This window comes from Pleurodeles waltl, chromosome 4_1, assembly GCF_031143425.1.
Source record: "Pleurodeles waltl isolate 20211129_DDA chromosome 4_1, aPleWal1.hap1.20221129, whole genome shotgun sequence".
Taxonomy (NCBI): domain Eukaryota; kingdom Metazoa; phylum Chordata; class Amphibia; order Caudata; family Salamandridae; genus Pleurodeles; species Pleurodeles waltl.
Genome location: NC_090442.1, coordinates 305565335 through 305584485, shown reverse-complemented (window position 1 = coordinate 305584485; position 19151 = coordinate 305565335). Strand labels below are relative to the sequence as shown.

Below are 19151 nucleotides of genomic sequence, written 5' to 3'. Positions count from 1 at the left end.
CAAATGAATGAAGACCATTGACCAAAAGTCCCAGATCATGAACCAACATTAGCTGAAGAGGCGCAGGTTTCCAAATACAGGGTTTGTAATAAATGTTCTCTTTCATCTGAACCACAAGTTTGAGACCTTCTTTTGGCCAAATGATTCATCTGGCTTTAAACATAACTAAATATCTTGTGCCGCCCCTTCTCAGTCTATGCATAGAACCAGCTGTCTTGATCCAAATTTGGAAGGAGGCCACTGTAATTGCTCTCTTGGGAAAGCCAAATGCAGACCCTATGGTGTGGGAAAACTAGAGTGATTTCTCTCCTGTCTTTGCCAGCTATACTTTTGAAAATAAAAATCCTAATGGGCAAGTTTCTTCTGTTCTAGAAAATCATAATTTACTATGCAGTTCCTTGTCTGGATTAAGGAAAGAACACATTGCAGAGTCAGTGCTGGTACCTGTTGAGGATGAGATAAGAACCGTAAAGTGATAAATCAACGCAGTCTCCCCCGCCACTCCGCATGCTCCATATGTGCATGCTCTGAAGAAACTTCAAATGGCTCCCCATTTGCACAAGGAAAACCGTCACCCAAGCCCTAGTCACCATCCGGCAGGACTACAGCAGTGCACTGTACATGGGAACCACCACCGAACTCATGAAGAGACTAAAGACAATGCAGAACTCAGCAGGCCAGAATCACTCTCATCCTGCCCAAATGGACCCACATCACCCTACGCCTCAAGAACCTCTACTGGCTTCCCGTCCTGAAAAGATGCCAATTCAAGATATTGATGCACACCTTCAGAGCCCTCCATGACCTAGGACCAGCATACATCAACCACTGCCTTAACTTCCACCAACTGTCCAGAAACTTTCACTCTGCTGCCCTCGTACAGCCACTGCGCATCTGCCGAAGTTATAGCCGAGGCCATTCCTTCTGCAACATCACCACCAAGTCCTGGAATGGCCTTACCCTCCACCTCCAGACATCACCTTCGCTGGCAGAATTCAGAAAGAGACTCAAGACCTGGCTCTTTGACTGAGCCCTGATACCTAGTGCCTGGATACCCTCACAGATGATTAGCAGCGGTATACAAATACTGTTTGATTGATTGATAAGAACCATTCTAGTAGGGTTTGCTGCCTTTACATTATTAGATCTTTCCTTGGCGTTCAATAGTGGGCGCACTCCATGCTAGTGGCTCGCCTTTCCCAGATGGGCATTCAAGATAGGGTTCTCAAGCTCCTTTCATTTTTCCTAGCAGAAAGCATTTGGTTGCATGTAAACCATTCAGATCACAATCATTTTCACTCAGTCCAGTGCTGTTCAACCTGTACATGGCAATGTTGACTGAGTTGGTTCAATCACGTGGTTTCATGGTATTGTTTTATGCTGATGGTACACAGATTGGAATTCGCATCTCAGATATCCATTAGCGACTGCTAACAAGTTTCAGGACTGCATGAGAATGGTCGATATAAAGATAAAGACAAATTGCCTAAAACTTAATGGTAAGAAAACACATGTCCTGATATTTGGCATTTCGCATAATGCCTGGTTACCCATGTGATGGGCTTCCGAGTTGGGTTCAGTGCATCAACCAGTTATTTCCACATGTACTTTGTGAGAGGTTTTTGACAAATGTTTATCTTTCAAACCCCATTTATATCCGGTGACAGCTACTTACTGTTTTAATATTAGGATGTTAAAATCTTCCTGTTATGATCCCAGTCAACATGGAAATGCAAGAATAGCTTCCCACCTAGATTACTGTACCTTTTTATATTTGGGAATTACCCAGGCAGTATGTTTGAGACTGCAGGTCAATCAGAATGTGGCTGTGAAACTGGTTTTAGCAATTCCTACATATCATTCTGTGTCAGAGACACTGAAGAGCCCATATTGGTTGCCAGACCACCAGCAATCCATGTTTAAGGCCCCCTGCATGGCACATAAGGCTTTACATGGTACTGGTCCAAGTTCAACTGGTACGTCCCCAGGAGACATCACAGATCAGTGAAGACGTGGTTGCGTCAAGAATAAACCAACGTATATGGGACGGAAGATCCTTTGTATTGCTGTGAGACAAGGTCTGGAACTCTCTAAGAACATGAAGGCTGAGGACAATCATACACATTTCAGGTAGCTCATCAAAGCCTGGCATTTGATACAGCAGATAAATAATCTTCCAGGGTTTATGTCCGCTTAGGCTGGGTAGTGCCAAGAAGCCTCTGGGTGGACAAGCGCTTCAGAAAAACTTTTGATTAATTTCATTCAGTTATGTATATTGTTTGTGATTAATAAAATAGGCTGGTATAATCTAGACATATTGAAAGATATCAAAAGATGACTCACAGACTGGACCTAAAAACAGATTCAGTTTAGACAGGAATAAAGCCAGTAGAATGGCAGGTGAAAGGCACAAGCAAAAACCGACCTATTTGAAGTGTGAAAAAAGCGAGACAGCTTGGTCTGTTAGAGGTACCATATATGTGTCTTCCTCTCTCCATTTCTTCATTGCCCCCCTCCCTCCATCCCTCGTTGATTAGCCATCCATTCATTACTCATTTTACTCAGCTTAACAGCGCGTTGCATTTTTATGGAGGTGGTTCTATATTCAGTAGGATATGTTTTTTTTACAGGAGGGAGCAGGTGAGAATGTCCCTATTCTACTTTTGGGGAATAAAACGGACAATGAAAAGGAAAGGGAGGTTCCTAACGGATTGGGAGAGCAGCTTGCCAAGGTACGTACCCGATATGAAATACAGATTCTGTAGAAGATTTGTTGTTTACGACGATAGACACGATTGTAAAAACGTGTGGTTCAAATAATCCACACTGAAGGTCAACAATAAGTGATAATGTCAATTTCTCTGTTATGTACACCTGCAAAAAATGTCATGCCATTCTGTTACTGGCAATAAAGTAGAATCTATTGATTGGTTACATAGCTATATTTTCTTAACAAGGAAAAAGGAAACGCGTTTTTCTCGTTAGTTATTTCATCAGATTTAAATGTTGGCTTTTATTATCTAAATGTATGTTCCTACTCGGTACAAACAAAGTAAAAATGTGCAGTAGACGAGTATATTTCTCTCGTCTTTAAAATTGTTTATTTTTGTGTGTTTCATGAATTATTTGATTATTTCGTAAGAGCCAACCTTTATCTTTTAAAGTTTTTTTAAATTCCCTGTCGCCTTACAAGTAGTTAGCCTTCGCCTCTTCAGACAATTACCAGAGATGCCGGAAGTGATGCCTTAAGGCCCTGGGTTGCTTGGTTGGTGCCTCTACTGGGTAGCATTTAGGCTCCTCCGAAGCTCTGTCGGCGATACCAGCCAATTGCACTTAGATCACCAGGGGTGGTGGGCTGGGAAGTGAATGGAAACGGTAAAGATGCCACTGTGGAATCAGTTGCTCCCATTCTCCTATTCTTCTCTTTCCCACAGTGACCTTGTGGAAAAGGCAGCCATTCTCCAAGCTTTCTTGTATGCAGTGCCAGCTTTAGCATTGGCAGTGCCCAGTGCGTCCGTCATTTTTGGTGCCCCCCCCAATGGCCTCCTCCTCGGTCTACCTCACTAATACCGAGCAAAGGTGCCACTCATCTCTCCACAGTCCCTCTCCCACATACATTTAATTTGTTTTAAAACACTGGTAACTGCTGGCTTGTATGCCTACCCAAATGAACTCTTGAACAACATTAGGAATAGAGAATCAAAGACCTGGCTAAAAACATAGGACCTTATTTACAAGAACCGAAAAAAAATTCTTGCACTGCATCAGTACAGGGTATGACGCCATGGATGTGTCGTATTTACAATACGAGACACCATGCATAATGACCCAATGATACGTCAGAAATTCCAAAGCATCAGTGGGAAGGATGTCGCAGGGCATCAGCCTCAAAAGTGGTGCATTGCTGAAGTTGTACTAACAACGGACAGAACTTAAGCAATGCGTCAGTTCTGATTGAAGCAAGTAGCCTATTGTGTGAGGACTAATGTAAAAGACTGTAAAATCATGGAATAGCACCTTGTGCACTCTTACATTGGTCCTGGATGTAATGCAAGCAGTATGGCTATGTTTCACATTACAGTGGGCAAAGTCTACTTATGTGAATGTAGAGACTTCCTATTTCAGTGAATCCTTGATTCGTTTCATAGCTATTCTCAAACTGAAGTTATGCATTATAAGGAGTTGTTATGTAACCCAGTGTTTTTCTGTGGGAGAGCCAGACTTGCAATAGTGAAAACCATTATGGAGGTTTTTCAATACCAAGACATGTAAAGCGTAAATATACATGTCCTACTTTTTAAATACCATGTGTCCTGCCCTATGGGCATTTAGGGTCTACCCAAGGGGTGACTTATAAGTATTAAAAAAGGAATGTTTAGACCTTTCACAAATGGGTCAAAATGGTGGTTTGAAAACTGGACACCAGGCCTGAGACGTGTTTTCATTTCTACTGCGGTGGGTGGCACAAGGAGTGCTGCAGCCCACTTGTAGCAGGTAATTTATAGCCCCTGGGTACATCTAGCACCATATACTCAGGATCTATAAGATAAATAAGCTAAATAAACGTGCCAATTAGTTGGATGCCTAGTTTAACATGTTTAAAAGGGAGAGCACAAGCACTTTACCAGTGATTAGCAGGTGTTCTGCAAAGTAGGGTAGTAAAGGCAAAAACATCAGGGGGAATAAAACACAAAAGATGCTCATTTCCAGCAGGTGCTCATTCAGTTCTTCACATGCTTGTGAAATTATGTGGAAGCACTTATCCGAGATATCTTGGTCTGTAATTCCTACTTCACATTCCCAACCTTTCAAAGCTAAGCACTTTAAGAATGTGCAAAGATCCAAGAGACCAAATTGTAGAAAATTCCTTTGTGATCAAAACTGAGTACTTTCATTAAGACGCACGTTGAATGGTGGGAAACAAATGAAGAAGCTAAGAATTCTGGAAAATCACAACTTTTTGGATAGTATCAGTTGGTAATTTCCTTGTGCTCTTTAAAAATAATTTCAGCATTGAATAATTGACCTAACAGTAAATCATGTGACGTGCTGCTCAGTGGCGTAACAAAACTTGAAGGAGCCCCCTATAAGGTACATCGAGCCCCCCACCCCCAGCAACACTCACTTAGGAACTCTCAGTCCAAGGTAGAATTGCACTTAGGTAGCCTGGCGCAGAAGGGACCATGCAGAGTGATTTGTGGCCTGGAGTAGGCCTTATAAGTTGGGTGTACACATGTGAGGGATAGTCAGTGTGCTTAGTGTCTTGATTGTAGTGAGACTCCATTATATGCCAATGGGAAAGGCTGGCCTAGGGCACAATTCCAGTGTCCTAGGGTCCACAGACTCCAGAGTCACACCAATGTACACTGTAACCTGTATTAAAAGAATAATGCAGTAGGTCTCAAAAGCATATTTGTACAGTTTATGGGTCATCCAGGGAAGTCATCTTTCTCTGGCAGCTCAGGATTAGGGGCGATTACTGCTGTATCCATCTGCAGGAGCAGGGTCTTGCATCATCAGCCAGCTGTCATTCTGTGTAAGGAACCAGGCCTGCCCCAGGCTCTCAGCCAGTAGGGGCTTCTTGGAGGAACTGCTGGGAGAGGCCCTGGCAGGAATGTCAGGGAGGAGGGGCTGAGTCTCTCAGATCACATGTGACAACTTACTCCTGGATGACGCCATTTTGAGCTATCCCAGAAGAGTGTGCAGAAAGGGTGGGACAGGGGCAGAGAAGTGATGTGGCACATTAGGATAGGTCAGACGCACAGCCCAGCTGAACACATCCGCCCCCAATTAAAAGGCTTTGAACAGGGGAGGGCTCTCTCTCTTGGCTGTGCTTCTCTGTAGACACAGGGACTGAAGATGGGCTTCATGGACATCTGGAAAGAAGAGCCCCCTGACTTCCCAATGGGGCAAGAGCTCTGCCCCTCAATGACTCCTAACCCAGTGGGGCACACCCAAAGACCTGGTAAGCTGGTACCCTTACAACCCTGAGGACCAGTTGGGGGAAAGACTCAGCTCTGGTGTAAGGAGATTGCACTCCTCAGAAGAAAGGAAGGCACCCAGATGAAAGACTGGTTCAGGGAGTCAGTAGGACATGGCTTCCTTCAGACTTGAGAATCTTCTAGGCCAGGAGGCCTAAAGAAAGTGCTTCAGGTGGCAAGGGCTCATCACCAAAATGAGCCAAAGTTTGTTGAGGATGCCCCAGGGACCCGAGATATCGGAATCCAAAGTTTGGTGACTTTTGACCTCTGTCAGGCAGTGAAGCGAGTGGGGCTCTGCCACTGTACTGGGTTCCTCCCTCGGGCTGGACCAGGGCCCAAGGGTTGTCCCTTGAGAAGAGTGGAGCTGTGAAATGCTGTTTCACGTTCCGGCAAAATGCAGTAATGCCGATGCACTCCCTCAAAGATGAGGGGTGGGGCCCGGACCCCATCCTGATGCCCCGCAGCGAAGCAAAGTTGGGGGACACTGTCGCCCCCCTGCAAAGATGAAGAGGGGGCCCCAGACCCCATCCCAGGGCCCCTGATGGCCCGAGAAGAATGGGAGAGTGCTGCAGCACTCTCCCATGTGGCCAGCCCAGCCACAGCACAACACATGTCTGCCCACGGGAGATGGCAGACTTCAATTGAAGAGTCAGCTCCCACAGCAGCACATGAAGGTGCTGGCCAGTCGGGAAGCCATTGAGAGCAGCCTGGGGTGGGCTCCCCGAGCTGCTCCCGAATGCTGCTGGAGAACACAGGGTGTCTGGGTGGGACCGGACACACCCCAATGAGAATGGCTTCAGGATGGCTCTCCCTGAGGCAGCAGGAGAGCTGCTTATTACATATGCACACTCACCAAGGAGTGCCCCATAATGCCCTGCGGGGCCTACCCCAAATGCCTGCCAAAACCATTTGTTTGGCATGGTGGTGACCCACAGGAGAGCTGGGTGGCCACCAAAATCATCACCAAGTGTGGGGGAGCTGCAGAAGGAGCGCAGACTCCCCCCAAGAAGTTATCAAATGTCCCCACACTCAGGGGACTTAGAAATGAATACCCCTCAAGGGTTTGATTGTGTTTTCAAGCTAGTCCCAGGTAGAACATTTGTTTGTGGGTGGTGGAATTGCATCCTCTATGGGTGAAAGGTTGTTATTACATGTGTTGTCACTGAAATGGAGTCCTTTAGGGACTATGGTTAAAGTGCAGCACGTTGTGCTGAATGTTCTTACAAATGTATGGGTGCAGCGTTGTGGCCAATGATATGACGTGTACGGTCATATAAAAAGGTACCCTCTAGTGGTGAAAGATGGTATTACACAATGTTTAACAACCAAGTGCTGTGCTTTAGGGACTGTGTCAACTGTGCATCATTTTTATTTTGAATGGTTCAATGTGGAATATGATGAACCTGGGCCTACACCCTTTGGGGATGTGGTAGACTGCATAGATACTGCTGGCTGAGAGTAATCCTAACAGCACCCGCCACTCCAGACTGCCTAGACATGTTCCTTGTTGATGCTTATTTGAGTAATGACACTTACAGCCACTAGTAATCAAAGTATATGTGCTTTATTGCCTATATTAGGTGCTCTCCTCAAAGTTACAGTCAAATATTGCATTGGAATACAAGTGAATGTTCTTCCGTATGGGTTGTTGGTTCATCTCCCTTAGGCAGAGACCAGAATGATTACTCAATGTCATCCAAAGGTAATTCCATCAGCTTGTGTATACTTGGAAATTGTTGCATAGTATTGAGTAGTGTGTGTGTGTAATAAATGTACTTTTACTTTATCAAAAGAAAAGCACATTCTGGACAATCATTTATTGAGTGTTATTCTTGTTTGCTTGTGAAAAGTGGTTACTAGTCAACACCACCTCCCTTGAGTAAGCCGTGGACTGCTTTGCAACGCTACCCTATGAGAGTCAAGCGATACAATGGGGTGATTGGTACTCAGTGGTGGTCGAGTATGGACCCATTACTTGTGAGAGCCACACAACTAATGACCCACCCTCCAACAGCAGCTTAGGCAGTTACGCCACATCCTCGCACATTTAAACTATACAGATGATAATGAATTAAATCCTGAGAAAAGAGACAACCTAATAATATACTTTAACTAGTCATAATGACTGTGTATAGATTTGTAGTAGTACACCTCCTAATATTCACATCAAATGAACAGGTTCATGCTCAACACTTGTATAACAATTGTTTGGATCAAAAGCATTGCCTTACACAAGCCCACCATTTCCTAACAGGGAATCCTAGCGTTCCATTTAAAATCATCAAAACAATTTTCAAAAAGTAGTAGGAAGCTACACAGAAGGTTTATTCATGATCTTGTGGAATGTCTTTAGTAGGATACCTGACTTGGGGGCTCTAAGAGGCTAGAGACTGAGGGGGTCATTCTGACCCTGGAGGGCGGCGGGAGCGGCCCGCCTGGAGGGAACCGCCGAATGACCGCACCGCGGTCAAAAGACTGCGGCGGCCATTCAGGCTTTCCCGCTGGGCTGGCGGGCGACCGCCAGAAGGCCGCCCGCCGGCCCAGCGGGAAACCCCCCTCAACAATGAAGCCGGCTCCGAATGGAGCCGGCGGAGTTGTAGGGGTGCGACGGGTGCAGTGGCACCCGTCGCGATTTTCAGTGTCTGCAAAGCAGACACTGAAAATCTTTATGGGGCCCTGTTAGGGGGCCCCACGACACCCGTTTCCGCCATCCTGTTCCTGGCGGTAAAAACCGCCAGGAACCGGTTGGCAGGAAGGGGGTCGGAATCCCCAAGGCGGCACTGCAAGCAGCGCCGCCATGGAGGATTCCCTGGGCCAGGGGTAAACCGGCGGGAAACCGCCAGTTGCCCTTTTCTGACCGCGGCTTTACCGCCGCGGTCAGAATGGCCCAGGAAGCACCGCCAGCCTGTTGGCGGTGCTTCCGCGGTCCCCGGCCGCCAGGGTCGGAATGACCCCCTGAATCCTTAGGTCTTGGAGAATGTCCTATCAGTGGCAAGGCTGGCCGTTGGAGCCGTGCCAGCACATGTCTTCGATTGTCTAGTGGGTCTGCCACGTCTAACAAGGGGAGCTATTGTGTCTGATGCCATTGCCCGACCTGGTGCCTGATATGCCGCTCCTGCATGACTGGCATGGCCATCAGAATAGCATTTTAGTTTATTGTCCCTGTCTGTGCTTTATTAGTTTAGGTTGCCAAAACATAAAATCATGGTTTCTCTTTCAAATGTACAGGGACAATTGTGCACTAGATATTCACCAGACGACGCACAGTCCACTTTTAAAAACAAGTGGGCCGATTCCCAAAGGTTGGTTTACTAGTAATTGTGACTTACTCTTGTAATAATTCTCACTTACTCAAGAAATTCAGGAGTACTACACGAGTAAGTTACAGCAAAACATTTATTAATTGGTCCCCAAGTTTTCGTCTTCATTTTAATGGCATCTTTACAGTGTTTTTGTACTGTATTGCAAAACTGTATTAGCAAAACATGTTGTCACTCAATACAAAACCAACAATTTAAGTACATTGCTATGTTTTCTATCGTAGGATTTCAATTTAACTTTTTATGAATGCAGTGCGCGTTCGGGACACAATGTCAAAGAATCCGTGCTGCGATTAGCAAGGTAGGGTGAATTTATTTTTAATTGAGTAATATACAGATCTATGTTCAAACCAACACAATGGCAAAGAATTGTAATAACTTTACATGCATAGCGTTTTTGAATATGGTTGATATTTAAGAATATACTGTATTTTGTCCACTGGTGTACGTTGTTTTCTAATATTCACTAGCATCGCTAGTTTTTGCCATTTGTGAGAAGTGCAGTAAAAAGTACTGCATCACTTTCAATAGTGATGAATACGGTACTATATGCATGTGGGGTTTTGGGATGGAAAGGCCTCTGCTCCAAAAGCAACTTGTATTTTTGTGCTACAGCAGTCCTAGGTTACTTCAAACGTTAGTTAAAACAAGACATGTCATAAATGGTTGTTGTAGCTAAGTGCTTTAACTGCACAAAAGTAGATAATAATTTGAGAGTAAGTCACACATTTAAAGAACGTTCTACGTAGAGAGCAGAATACGCCAGATGTATTACATTTTCAATAAATGCTATACTTTAAACCCACTGACTTTTGATGCTACTACTCTTTCTTTTCACTTTTTCATTTTTTTTTTTTACCTATGCGCGGAATAAGTTTAAATGCCGTATTCTCCGTTGGTTGTCGAAGTGTACATAAGATAAGTGCAAATTCTGATGCTACCTAGCAATTTTACATGTCTGCTTTGCACTTTTGTGCATTAACATCTGGTAATGGCTCCCTATTCTACATTCCCATCAGAGAGCATAACTGATCTGCAATCCTTTTCTTTGTGCCACATTGGTTGCACTTTCATTTCATTCCACAGGGCCTCATTACAATTTTGGCGCTCCGTGGACCGCCATGGCAGCTTTGGCGGTCCAACCGCCATCGGGTTGGCAGTGGGACTGTCATATTATGAGTCAAATCATGCAGGTCTATGGAGAAAAGACCGCTGCGGGGGACCGCTAGGCAGTGCAGACTGCCACGTTCATGAGGTTGCACAAACAGGCCAGCAGAGCCTGTGTTTCCGCTGGACAGAGCCTGTGCTTCCGCCGGACACATTATGAGGTTCACCAATGTGAATGTGGCAATCCAACCATCACGTCTCAGCAGGCAGAAACGGAGAGTATAAAGGAAGCCATTCACCTGCAGGCAGCCTTACACGTCCGGTGCCACCATGGAGCCCATCATACTTGTCTTGCCGCTGGTGATTGAAGGGGCCCAAAATCCACACCACTGTGGACGCAGCTGACTGTAAGTAACACAACATTGTGTCACACAACACCAGCAACACACCAACATCAGATCTACAAATACAACTCACACACTCACATTTCACACATGCCATGGACTGTTGCCACATTCCACACACATATGTATAGATGTGTCATGGAACACAAACGCCACTCCTATTAAACAGCCCTGCAATGGACACACATGTATCACCCACACTGCAACACAATAAAAGGACAACGAGATGTACAACAGAGACAAATATACAAAGCTCACCAGGCAAACAATACCTGCACAATAGGGATGGGGGCACCAGGAGCACTCAGGGAAGGAGGCTGCAATGGGGCACATCACTTTGCACATACCCCTTAAACAACTTCTGCACAGGAACTGGCCCTACATGTATCTCAGGGACAAACAATACCAGACCCAAAGGACATGCATATCTGCACAATGTGGAAGTGTAAGTCAACAAAGCCCATGCAACTCCAACTGCATGGGACATACATTTGCATGAAGTAACTGTTCAGTACACACAGCTAAATGGACACATGCACACTCAAATGCAAACAAAGATAGCACAAATGAACAGACTCCATGTCTCCACAAGCAAAACTCAAGCTGAAACACATTTGATGAATCTACAATCCATATCAGGGAGACAAGTCTAACACCATACATGCTCACATTGGACAACACACGTGGAAATACTTACCATACTAAACATTACTCAATGCTATGAAACCACCATTGCATTTACACCCTCATATCCATAAAGCCAACTTATACCATTGTCTTGGGGACACCAGCGCTGCCCACAAAGTCAGATACTGAAAACAACAACATATGGATCAGCAAGCAGAACACACAGAACTGAAGGCAGACAACACAAGTTACTCAAGAACAACATAAAGGTAGAAAAGGAATTGCAGGACAAATGTGTACCCAAAAAACAACTGTTTGGGTTCATTAAAATCGAAACTTCCAAAGTCCAAGACCATTGGCTAGTCCATTTTGAAATGCACATGACCAGTCCCTGGGCCAGTAGGCAAGGCATATCAGTATACAAAACATGACACGTCTACACAAACAATCACTTATCTGCTGTGTTACACATGGCTCATCCCTAATCGTCAGGGGGAGTTGTCAGAACCTAACACATTCACTTGGCAATGTGACAGTCAGGAATATGCCCTGTACTCACCCCCTTGTGACTGCTGTGCTGTCCTCAAACATCCATCAATGTCTGGGTATGCCACCATCAGAATACAGGCCATTAGGGGGGTCATGGTCCTATGTTGGGAGGACATTCCCATCTGGACCTCCGCGATCTTCCAGGCCAAGTATCTCTGGTCCTCCCACCTTTTCTGACAGTGGGCTCTCCACTGGTTGTGGACCCTCAGGGTCCTCACCTTCTTGGTGATAGCTCTCCATAGTTCCTTTTTTTGATGGGCGTTGACCTGCATGGATGTGTTAGACCTCGCAGTTATTGGTGTGGTTTCTATGTACTCGCACAATGCAGTCTCCAACCCCCTGGGGTGTGTCTGGGGCCAGGCCTGGGCAAGGCAGGATCTTGTTGTGAGAAGGTAGCCTCTTGGGGTTACCCCCATTTTTGGCCAGTTTGTCAGTGTGTTTGACTGTGTAACTGGGATCCTGATAATCAGGACCCCAGTGCTTATGCTCTCTCCCCTTTAAATTTGGTTGTTGGATACTGTTAACACAGTATTCCACTAATAATTGGCATACTGGTGCCCCCTTATAAGTCCCTAGTATATGGTACCTAGGTACCCAGGGCATTGGGGCTCCAGGGGATCCCTATGGGCTGCAGGATTACTTTTTCCACCTATAGGGAGCCCATGCAAAGGCTTCTACAGGACTGCCATTGCAGCCTGTGTGAAATGTGCATGCACCATTTCACAGCCATTTACACTGCATCAGGTCACTTATAAGTCACCCATATACCAGGTCTGCGTACCCCGAAGACTCGGTGCAAAGTACCTGTGTGTGAGGACACCACTGCACTAGCAGAGGTGCCCCCACATCATCCAGGACCATTTTCCCAGACTTCGTGAGTGTGGGCATGCCATTTTACACATGCACTGCACATAGTTCAATACCTATGTCCAGCTTCACAATGGTAACTCCGAATATGGCTATGTAAGGTGTCTAACATCTTGGAATTATACCCCAATGCTGATTCTAACATTGGTTGTATAATTCAATGCACTCTGGGGGCTCCATAGTGGACCCCCAGTACTGCCAGCCTTCTGAGGTTTTCCAGGCAGCCCCAGCAGCTGCCACCTCACAGAGAGGTTTCTGCCCTCCTGTTGCTCAAGCAGCTCGAGCTCAGGAAGGAAAAACAAAGCATTTCCTATGGGAGAGGGGTGTTGCACCCTTTCCCCTTGGAAATAGGTTTTACAGGCATGGGAGGGTTAGCCTCCCAGAACCTCTGGAAATGCTTTGAAGAGCACTCTGGGAGCGTCTGAGTAGCCAGTGCCAGCAGGTGACGTCAAAGCCCTCCCCTGATAGGTGCTTACCTGTGTAGCTGACCAATCTCCCTTTCAGGGCTATTTAGGGTATCTCCTCTGGGTGTTTCCTTAGATTCGGATTGCAAGACTCCAACAGAAATCCTCTGCATCCTTTACTTTGCCTTCTACTGACAAAACTGCATCTGGACATGCCAGAAACTCTACAAAATGCAACAAAGAAGCAAAGATGACTTCTGCAACATTGTATCTTCAGCTCCTGCCAGCAACTGCAACTGTTTCCAGGTCATGCATCCCCCGTTGACTTCCTGTCTTCAGCCTGCACCATAAGAAGTGAAGGAATCTCTCTAGAAGTGAAAGAGTCACTTCCCTGCTTCAGCAGGCACCCCTCTGCAGTGATGACCAGTGGCGTGGGTCCCCTCTCCTGACAAATTGCGTGGATCCAGCAACACAGGTGATGGACTGAAGTGGTCCTGATGGTCCTAAGGTCCAGCTGTCCAACTTTGGTGGAGGTAAGAGCTTGCCTTCCCACGCAAGACAGTACCCCCATGCACCATGTGTTTTGCAGTTGCCAAGGCTTGTGTGCGACCTTCCACTAAGTTCTTCATGCACAGCACAGCTCCGTCCGCAGCACTCCTTCCTGCAATGCACAGCTTCCTGAGTGGTTCTCCGGCGGCAAGGGATCCCTTTGTGTAGTGGTGCGTGGGCCTCCATTGGCACCTTCTTTGTCCCTTGGATGTGGGACTTCTGTGCGCACTGCCTGGTCTTCTGAAGGCTCTCTGAGTTGCTGAGAGCCACCTGTGTCTCCACTTCCTGGTAGAGGCCACCAGGTCCCTCCTGGTCCCGGGCAGCGTCATTTTCCACTAACCGCATGCTTTGCGTGTGCCAAGGCTTGTTGACGGAATCCAGCGACGCAAACCAGACTACAATCATCCATCCGGCATGGGACATCATCTGCACCAACCAGGAACACGCATCCATCTTCTTGGGTGCAGTACTGACTGTTCTTCTTTACCGGTGATTCTTTTTTTGCACCTTCATTCGGGTTAGCAGGGGCTCCTGTTCTCCCTGGACTCTTCAGTGCTTCTTGGACTAGGTCTCCTTATTCCACAGGTCTTCAGATCCAGGAATCCATTGTTGGTGTTTTGCAGTCTCTTCTGGTACTTGCATAATCTTCTATCATGTGTTATTGTGCGTTCTAGGAAACCTGTGATTTACTTCTGCTTTCCTGGGCTCTGGGGTGGATTCTATTACTTACCTTTGGTGTTTTCTTACACTCCTAGCGCTCCTCTACACACTACACTTGCCTAGGTGGGAAACCAACTTTCACATTCCACTATTTTAGTATATGGTTTGTGTTCCCCCTTGGCCCATTTCTAACTATTGTGATTTTCACTCTGCACTTTTTCTAACTGTTTTTACAGCTATTACTGCATTCTGGTGTATACACTGTGTATATTACTTACCTCCCAAGGAAGTATAGTCTCTACGGTATTTTTGGCATTTGTGTCACCAAAATAAAATACCTTTATTTTTGTAACTGATTATTTTCTTTCGTCTATGCAAGAACTGTGTGACTACAGTGGTATTGTATTGCATGAGCTTTGCATGTCTCCTAGATACGCCTTGGTTGCTCAGCTGCAGCTACCCTTAGACAGCCTGGCTTCTACATTTCACTAATAAGAGATAACTGGGCCTGGTATAAGGTAAAAGTACCTTTAGTACCCACTACAAACCAGCCCAGCCTCCTACACTTGTGAACAACAGAGACTTTCCTTTGAACTTTGCCTACTTCAAAGGCAGAAATGAGTATAAGTAGTGGACCCAAAACCCCAGATTTCCAGGTTGCTTCTGGATCAAGAGGAATCTCTGACAAGGAGAGGAGCTTAATGCTTGAGCAGGACCTGCCACTCTGCCTGTTGCTTTCTGCTGCTTCTGCCTTAAGAGAAAAAGGACTGGACTTTTCTTTCTGAAATCCTGCTTGTGAAGTTTCTCCAAGGGCTTGGACTGAGCTTGCCCCCTGTTCTGAAGTCTCAGGGACATCAAAGACTTCATCTTCCAGTGCCTGGGCTCTTCTGCTGAGAGTCCTGACTTGCTAAGGGGTGCCAAATTCAGCCCCTAGGCCCTTAGAAGTGGAGGCTAGTAACCTGCAGGGAAAAATCCACACACCACTGTGTGAGTGGCAGAAAAATCAATGCAGTGCCTGCACTGCAGCTGAAAATTTAGCACATCACCAGTAAAATCAACGCATCGCCAGCTCATCACCGATTCATCACTGCCGTGCATCTGGATTTTCCATGCATCGTCCCTGGGCGGCAAAATCTCCCACATCACTACAAGGACCTGAGGCAGCTTGTCTGGAAATCGACGCATCCCTTCCCTGCGGGGAAAGAATCAACGTATTGCTTGCCCGGTAGAGAAAGAATTGACGCACAGCATCACTTGAGAGTAAGGAATCGGTACATTGCTTGCTTTTCCTGGCTTTATTTTTGACACATGCCAGGTACTTTGTGCTAAAACAACTCATCCATTGATTTCTATGGCTTAACACTCTGCTTACTTTAAAAATTCATATATTTGCTTGTGTATGTTGATTTTCTATTGTTTTGGTCTTGTTTGATTTGTTTTGTGGTGCTTTCACTGTGTTTCTGTGTGTGTTTGTACAAATACTTCACACATTGCCTCTGAGATCAGCTTGACTGCTTGTGCCATGCTACCAAGGGGGTGAGCAGGGAAAAGTTACAGGGGTCAGGGACCCCAGCACCCTGCCCCCAGAGACAGAAAGGAGGGTAGCACAGGGCTACCAGGCCCCAACAACAGGCCAGCACAAGGGATGCAGATGGTGGCAGTTCCTCCTAGTGACCCATCAGGTCACAAGTCAGCACAGCAGCAACAGTCCAAGGTGGTTTCCTGGTGAGTCCATTCAGCAGCGTCCTCTGTCCAGTTTCAAGTCCCAAGAAGTCTAAATTGTGGGGAAAATTCCCCTGTACTTATACTAAGTTTACAGTGTGTTTTACAATGAGGGGGGAGGGGGTTCCAACCAGTTACAACTTGTTCTGGGAGTGTCCTTTCTCTCCTCCCGCACAGGCTCCAAACATCAGTGGGGGGTAAACAACCCAATTGTGCGAGGCCGGGGCACAGCCTTTACAAATGCAGGTGTGCCCCACCTCTCCCTTCTCTCAGCCCAGGAAGACTATACAATATGTAGATGCACCTCTGTGACACCTCACCCTCCCTGTATACAGGCTGTCTGAAAAGTATGCACAAAGCCCCAACTGTCAGTCTGCGCAGACGTGGATTAGAGACAATCTGCAAAAACACCAGATTCATAAGCAGAGATAAATACGCACTTTCTAGAAGTAGCATTTCTGTAATAGTAATACAAAATACACCTACAGCAGTAAGCAGCATTTCTTATCACTATCACAACCATACTAAACATGCCTACGCTACCCCTCATAAAGCAGACATTACCCCTTACACATAAGGCAGGGCATTTCTAATGCAATCCTATGAGAAGGCAGCACTCACAGCAGTGAGGCACCAAGTTAGGCTGTTTGTCACTAGCAGCACAGGCCACCCAACCTGGCACATGTCCTGCCTTCTACATACATGGCACCCTGCCCATAGGGCTAGCTAGGGCATACCTTAGGGGTGACTTACATGTAATAAAAGGGGAGTTCTGGGCCTGGCAAGTAAATTTAGATGCCAGATCCATGTGCCAGAAAACTGCACACACAGGGCCTGCGCTAGCAGGCCTGAGATAGGTTTGACAGGCCACTTCAGTGGGTGGCGCAAGCAGCGCTGCAGGCCCACTAGTAGCATTTAATTTACAGGCCCTGCGTATAGGGATACCACTGTACAAGGGACTTACAGGTAAATTAAATATGCCAATTAGGTATAAGCCAATCATACCAATTTTACAAGGGAGAGCACATGCACTTTAGCACTGGTTAGCAGTGAAAAAGTGCTCAAAGTCAAAACGTCAGCCAACAAAGGTCAGAAAAATAAGGAGGCAAAAGGCAAAAAGTCTGGGGAATGACCCTGTAAAAGGGCCAGGTCCAACACTTACTCACAATCATGTCTCAGTCTGGTGAGCCATCAGTTGGAGCTGCAGAAACAGTGTTTCAGGAGGAGAGGCTGCAGATATGTACGATGCCTCAGCTCAAAGGGTTCTGCCATGTCTAACAGGATGCAAACGACAAACCAAGATATTATAATCACAAGTTTTATCACAAATGGTTGAGTCACATACATGACACCAACACCAAGCTAGTACTTTTCTATTTGTTAATACTCTCCAAGTTTGAAACACACAAGCTACTAAGTACTTGAACCTGACTACAGACATATGTATTTGCATCTGCAGACTAACCCACTGCCCTGCTCATGGCCTACAATGACTACGCAAGCTTACTGACATCAGGTAACCCATGCTCTACCAACCTGTACTTTGATGTGAGCCACAATGAAACACCTCACACCTATGTGGCTTCTGAAGGGATACTCCTTAGGCATTAATGGAGCAACACATTCACACTCTTTGAGAATTACTCACTGCATACAGTCCCTACGGGCAACTGCCAGAGTACAAACTCCAACATTACACATGAGTAACAATCAATGGGCTGCCATTGTGGGTACAGAAAATGTCTTCCTTGTCCATTTTTGGACATGTGGAATGCAGACTAATGCCACTTCAGAGGGTGAGGTTCTGTGGTATGTACCTATACCACAGAACAGTCCTTTGGACATATGTGTATATCCTACAGAGATGGCATCCAACAAACAAAGGCATGCATTGTACAGTTTCTGTTATGTGACCAAGCTACTGAATTGCATATCACAGCCTCTCAGGAATCAACACACCGTCTGCACAGTGGGACTGCCAGTTATGCTATATTCCTGTACAGGACAAATATGACCTGTGTGGATGTGACAACAGAGCTGTGGGAGTAAGGGACGTGTCATGAGGCTAAGACACACATTGACAATGATGCTAAATGCAAATATGGACTAGACTAATCATTTACCTCTGTACCCATTACTAATCTAGTCAAAGGAATGAGGGATTCATGGCAGGTCTTGCCACCAGAGCATCATATTGGCCACATGAGAGGATCTGCTGGGGTACTGGTAGTGGGCACAGTTGCATAGACACAGTGACTCTCGCACAGCCTAGACTAGATCCCATAATGGGAGATATATTTGACAGGCCATGGTCTCTGCAGGTTGAGCAGATAGAACCTACATGATACTTCATTCCCATCACTTCCATGCATGACAGTACATCATTTAGCCAATAGCAATTTGGCATGTGGTGTCTGTGGCAACCCGAAGGGCAGAGTGAGTCGTGATATGCCTTCCACACAACAGTTTAGCAAGGCCAGATGTGTTTTGAAAGATCTGTGGCACTATACATATTGCTCACATGACCCTCATATGACTCATACAACATGCATACACAACTCATGCTATCATGCACATACATGTTGTCTGACATTTACAACAATCATAAGGAAAACTATGTCAGTGGATGGCAGTAATGCCTCCTTACCTAGTTATGTGCATCCAACACAAGGATGATCTTGGACCTCAAAAACCCTTGCATAACACAATGTAACTGAACTTAACATTTGGCACTGGCTACCATTACCTGCACATTGTGTCCATTCCACTGATACCACACACACTGCAACAGCAGGCATACAAGAGGTCTAACTGGCACACATGGGCACATTGTAGCCTGTGAGGAGTGAAAGGATTGTGAAGTACAGAGAAAATTGTGCATATGAATTACTTAACTGCTCCTCAGGTGAGCCACAGAGCTATCTATAAAGGGGTAGGACCTCAGTCACCAACCTTCTCCAG

At 46.0% G+C, this 19151-nt stretch overlaps 1 protein-coding gene across 4 annotated transcripts in view; it reads left to right on the top strand.

Moving 5' to 3' along the window:
- CRACR2A (calcium release activated channel regulator 2A) overlaps positions 1 to 19151 on the top strand; it is a 953477-nt gene that overhangs the window by 879422 nt on the left and 54904 nt on the right. For all 4 annotated transcript variants that reach the window (XM_069228394.1, XM_069228393.1, XM_069228396.1 and 1 more), the window contains 2 exons: positions 2631 to 2732; positions 9526 to 9602. In XM_069228394.1, the coding sequence (XP_069084495.1) occupies positions 2631 to 2732; positions 9526 to 9602 (179 nt within the window). The remainder of the gene's footprint in view (positions 1 to 2630; positions 2733 to 9525; positions 9603 to 19151) is intronic.